General features: G+C 39.4%; 1 protein-coding gene across 1 annotated transcript; it reads left to right on the plus strand.

Annotated features, from left to right (window-relative positions):
* The first annotated feature begins 456 nt into the window (after positions 1–456).
* LOC121482460 (small ubiquitin-related modifier 1-like) lies at positions 457–3,567 on the plus strand. Its single transcript, XM_041740379.1, has 3 exons — positions 457–520; positions 2,980–3,213; positions 3,262–3,567. The coding sequence occupies exons 1-3, from the start codon at positions 457–459 to the stop codon at positions 3,363–3,365; spliced, it is 402 nt and encodes a 133-aa protein (XP_041596313.1). The 3' UTR covers positions 3,366–3,567.
* The last annotated feature ends 1,547 nt before the right edge of the window (positions 3,568–5,114 follow it).

A 5,114-nucleotide genomic window follows, 5' to 3' on the forward strand; every position in this document is an offset into this window, starting at 1 on the left:
TAAACATATGAAAAGATGTCTGACATCCTATATTATCAGGGAAATGCAAATTAAAACAGTGAGATACCACTATGAGACCTGTTAAAATGGATAAAATCCAAAATACTGACAACACCAAATGCTGGTGAAGATGTGGAACAACAGGAATTCTCATTCATTGCTGATGGGAATGCAAATGGCGCAACCACTGTAGAAAACAGTTTGGCAGTTTCTTATAAAATGAAACATACTCTTATCATGTTGGCCCATTAATAGCACTCCTTGGTATTTACCCAGAGGAGTTGAAAACTTAATTCCACACAAAAACCTGAACACAGATGTTCGTGGCAGCTTTTTTCATGATGGACAAATCCTGGAAGAAGCCAAGATGTCCTTCAATGGGTGAATGGATAAATAAACTGTGGTATGTCCAGACAGTGGAAGATTCAGAGCTACAAAGAAATGAGCTATCGAGCCATGAAAAAGACGTGGAGTGTAAATGTATATCACTTAGAGACAGAAGCCAGCCTGGAAATGCTACGTAATGTAAGACTCCTACTATATGACATTCTGGAGAAGACAAAGCCATGGAGACAATAAAAAGATCAGTGGATATGGAATGGGTAGGGAGGGTGGAGGTGGAGGGCTGGGAACAGAAGAATAGGCAGAGGAAGGAGAATTTCTAGGGCAGTAAAAATACTCTGTGTGATATTACAATGATGAGTACAGGTCATTCTATATTCATTCAAACCACAGAATGCACAATACCAAGAGTGAACTCTAAGGTAAATTATGGACTTTAGGTGATGATGATCTGTCACTGTAGATTCGTCCTTGGTAAAAAACGTACCATTCTGGTGAATGCAATTGATAATGGGAGAGATTATGCATCTGTTGGGGCAGGGGATATATGAGAAATCCCAGTACCTTCCTCTTAATTTTATTGTAAATCTAAAACTGATCTATAAAAAATAAAGTCTTTTAACAAGAGAGAGTTTTAGAAGTACTGAGATCTGTGGCACCTGGGTGGCTTAGTCACTTAAGCATCTGACTTGATTTCTGTTCAGGTCATGATCTCAGGGTTGTGAAAGTAAACTCCATGTCAGGCTCCATGCTGAGTGCAGAGCCTGCTTAAGATGCTCTCTCACCCTCTCGCTCTGCCCCTCTCCCCACTTGGGCCTCTCTATCTCTCGAAAGAAAGAAAGAAAGAAAGAAAGAAAGAAAGAAAGAAAGAAAGAAATTAAAATAAATTTTAAAAATATAAGTATTGAGATGTGAAGATGAAATGGGTACAGACAAATATGTATTCACTGTGAAATTTGTGTGACTGGAAAAATTGTGTGGCATTTATACAAATGGAAGCCAAGAAAGTGGGACATACGGGAAAAGAGAGATAATTAGTTCAAGTTTAAAATATGTTGAATTTGAAAAAATAAAATAAATTTGCTGAATTTCAGGCCCCCATGGTGGAACAATCAGCTAGGAAGCTCCACTTTTGTTCAGTGGCATGAACTTCACTAGACTTATTCAGTTTTGTGATTTATTCTTGTGTGTGAGCAGAAATTCTAGACAGTAGAGTTCATCACAGGCTAGGTATTGTCATCTACCTGTCAATGACATCCACCTGGAAGAAAGCCAAGATGTCAGTGAGAAACAAGGCCCATCTGGAGTAAGGCCAAGAATAATGTCTATTTCAGTGGCACCTGGGTGGCTCAGTGGCTGAGCATCTGCCTTTGGCTCAGGTTGTGATCCTGGGGTCCTGGGATCGAGTCCCACATTAGGCTCCCCAAAGAGAGCCTGCTTCTCCCTCTGTCTATGTCTCTGCCTGTGTGTGTTGCATGAGTAAATAACTACATTTTTTAAGATTCCTTTTATTTAGTTTTTCATTAGAGACAAACACAGAGAGAAAGGCAGAGACACAGGCAGAGGGAGAAGCAGGCTCCATGCAGGAAGCCCAACGTGGGACTCGATCCTGGGTCTTCAGGATCACACCCTGCGCCAAAGGCAGGCGCTAAACCACTGAGCAACCCAGGGATCCCAATAAAGTATTTTTTTAAAAAAAGAATGTCTATTTCAAACTACTAGCAAAAGCAGTATTGGAATGGCTAGTTCTAGAATGAACAAGACAGAAGAAACAAATCTTGTGGTCTATTTCCCTAGAGCAAACTTCCTCACTTCCCCTGATGTCCATGGCCTTTGCGGTGTTACCTAGAATCACCACCTCTTTTTCTTCAAGCCTTTTAGACCTAATCTAGTCTTTTACCTCCCCACTCTGCCTCATAGGACCGGATACCCGGTGGTATAACTGAATCAGTGTTTCCAAAATGGCAGTGTTTAAAGTGAGCTTGTTGTTGTTGTTGTTTTAATCACTTTTGTCAGACAAAAGAACAGAATACAAATTTGGCAGGTTAGCAAAGCTAGATTTTCTTCCCTCACCAAATCAGCACCGTAGAAAGAAAAGAGGAAGAGAGGAAGCAGGAGAGGGAGAAGGGAGCAGAGGAGAATGAAAAATGAAGAACAGGAAAGGAAGGAGGAAGCAAGGATAAAATGTTTGCATTGGGTCCACTGAGGTGCCCTACAATCACAGAAAGAGGGCTGCTTTCGGGGATCCCTGGGTGGCGCAGCGGTTTGGCGCCTGCCTTTGGCCCAGGGCGCGATCCTGGAGACCCAGGATCGAATCCCACATCGGGCTCCTGGCGCATGGAGCCTGCTTCTCCCTCTGCCTGTGTCTCTGCCTCTCTCTCTGTGCCTATCATAAATAAATTAAAAAAAAATTTTTTAAAAAAGAAAGAGGGCTGCTTTCAATAATTCAAATCAACAAAGAGGTGAGAAATCTAGACATGCCAGACCTCAGCACTCATCACTCAGACAAAGCTATACCCATTAACCCCGCTTCAGGAAGTCCCTCCACCGCGGTGTGGTGCTGTGGGGAAGAGAGACGGATTTGGTTTTTTTTTTTTTTAATTAATTTTTATTGGTGTTCAATTTACCAACACACAGAAAAACACCCAGTGCTCATCGGATTTGTAAACCCCGGAGGCCGCTGCTGTGTGGAGACCCAGGGTGCAGCCACCGTCACCACGTCTGACCAGGAGGCAAACCCTTCAACTGAGGACTTGGGGGATAAGAAGGAAGGAGAATACGTTAAACTCAAAGTCATTGGACAGGATAGCAGTGAGATTGACTTCAAAGCGAAAATGACCACCCATCGGAAGAAACTCAAAGAATCGTACTGTCAAAGACAGGGAGTTCCCATGAATTCGCTCAGGTTTCTCTTTGAAGGTCAGAGAATTGCTGATACTCACACCCCAAAACAACTGGACGTGGAGGAAGAAGATGTGATTGAAGTTTATCAGGAACAAACAGGGGGTCGTTCTGCGATTTAGATATTCTTTTTATTTTTGTTTCTTTACCCTCAATCCTTTTTTATTTTTAAAAATAGTTCTTTTGTAATGTGCTGTTCAAAACGGAATTGAAAACTGGCACCCCATCTCTTTAAAACATCTGGTAATTTGAATTCTAGTGCCCATTATTCATTATCACTTGTCTTCATTGTGCTGATTTTTGGTGATCAAACCTCAGCCCCCTTCATATTGCCCTTTCCTTTTCAAAAATTACATGTGTGCACAGAGAGCCGTGCATTTTCAGGCTTGTGATAAGTAAGATCGACCACTACAGGTGTTCATGATGACTTTCCAATTGGCCCTGAAGTTCTAGCATGTGATTGCTTCACTCCTGGACTATGACTTTCAGTGGGACATGGAAGTTTTTCAGAGAACTGAACTTTGGAAAAATGATCTTTCCTTAACTTGAAGCTTCTTTTAAAATTTGAGGGTCTGGACCAAAGAAAGAAATATCAGGCTGGAGTCAAGAAGACAGAGATGGTAAGAGTAAATGACTAACTCCAAAGATAGCTTCACTGAGGAGAAAGCATTTTAAGATAAAAGTCTTGTCAGAAAATCCCAGAAAAGTTCTAATTTTCATTAGCAGTTAATAAAGTTATTCATGCAGAAGTGTATTCAACGGAACACTGCTCTTTTTATTTTATTTGTACTTTTTGGCCTGGGATATGGGTTTTAAATGGACATTGTCTATACCAGCTTCATTAAAATAAACAAAATATTTGTAAAAAAAAAAAAAATTCTGCTTCAGGCAGAGACCCTACTCAGATCTATTAGAAATAGAAGACAAGGTAGAAAATAGGATCTGGAGTCCTAAAAAAATTGTATTAAGCCAAGCTTTGCTTTGTATTGAATTACATAAGCTAGGACATTTTATTTACCTTTGAGCCCTGATTTTCGGGTGTATAAAATACTTTTAGGAACACTCACTTTACGATGTCACTTTAAATTAAAATCTGTATATGTATGTGTGCTTATTATGCATCACCCACCATAGAACTCAGCATAGTCTTGATAACTTCTAATTCACTTCCTTACAGAATTACTGTTAGGATTATATGAAATAATGTGTTTGCAGGCACTTGGAAAACAGTAGATTAGCCTGACAAGCTTACAAAGTAATAAAATGATGCTTGGAAAAATAGCTTTAGCCATATACATATCCTCATGATTCTTTTTAAGTTGACGTTGAAAATGAACCTATTTTATTTTACTGAATAATACCTTGTAGCCTTATTGAAGTTCTAAATATTCTACATGCTAAAATAAAATTATAGTACATTCCCTAAAGTATTTTCAATCACTATAAAATACCATCTAACTGCAGAGCCTGGTTTTTAGATGCAAGCCATATTTGACTTTGAAACTATGCTGGCTGAGAGAGAAAAGGCAGTGTTGATTAGCTTTCTAAGCTCCACTAGATTTTCAGGATAATCATCTTCTCTAAGTTTTAGTTGTGTAAATATGGCCATAATCTGTATTTATGTGACTTCCAAAATTTAGGTGAAAGTGGTTCCAAACCCTTAGATCTCTGACCCACTTTGGTGGTTAGTTGCAAAAGATCTACACATTCATATACACACAAAATGTTAATTTCTCATTGACTCAATAATGCCTCATGAATATTTGTGCTAATATTTTAAACATTGCTTGCTCTTGGGGATTCATAAAATAGCATCTCAAAGCATTTATAGTAGAAAAGACTTTTGCTTGCAAGTAAAGGAAACCCAGTTT

This window comes from Vulpes lagopus, chromosome X (genome assembly GCF_018345385.1).
Source record: "Vulpes lagopus strain Blue_001 chromosome X, ASM1834538v1, whole genome shotgun sequence".
In the NCBI taxonomy this organism is placed as follows: domain Eukaryota; kingdom Metazoa; phylum Chordata; class Mammalia; order Carnivora; family Canidae; genus Vulpes; species Vulpes lagopus.

Bases quoted from the DNA above. Each gene is read 5' to 3' on its own strand.
- LOC121482460 (XM_041740379.1), top strand. From the start codon at position 457: ATGAAAAAGACGTGGAGTGTAAATGTATATCACTTAGAGACAGAAGCC. The intron at 521-2,979 runs GTAATGTAAGAC...ACCAACACACAG, and splicing joins AGCCAGCCTGGAAATGCTAC to AAAAACACCCAGTGCTCATC. The intron at 3,214-3,261 runs GTCAAAGACAGG...TTCTCTTTGAAG, and splicing joins GAAACTCAAAGAATCGTACT to GTCAGAGAATTGCTGATACT.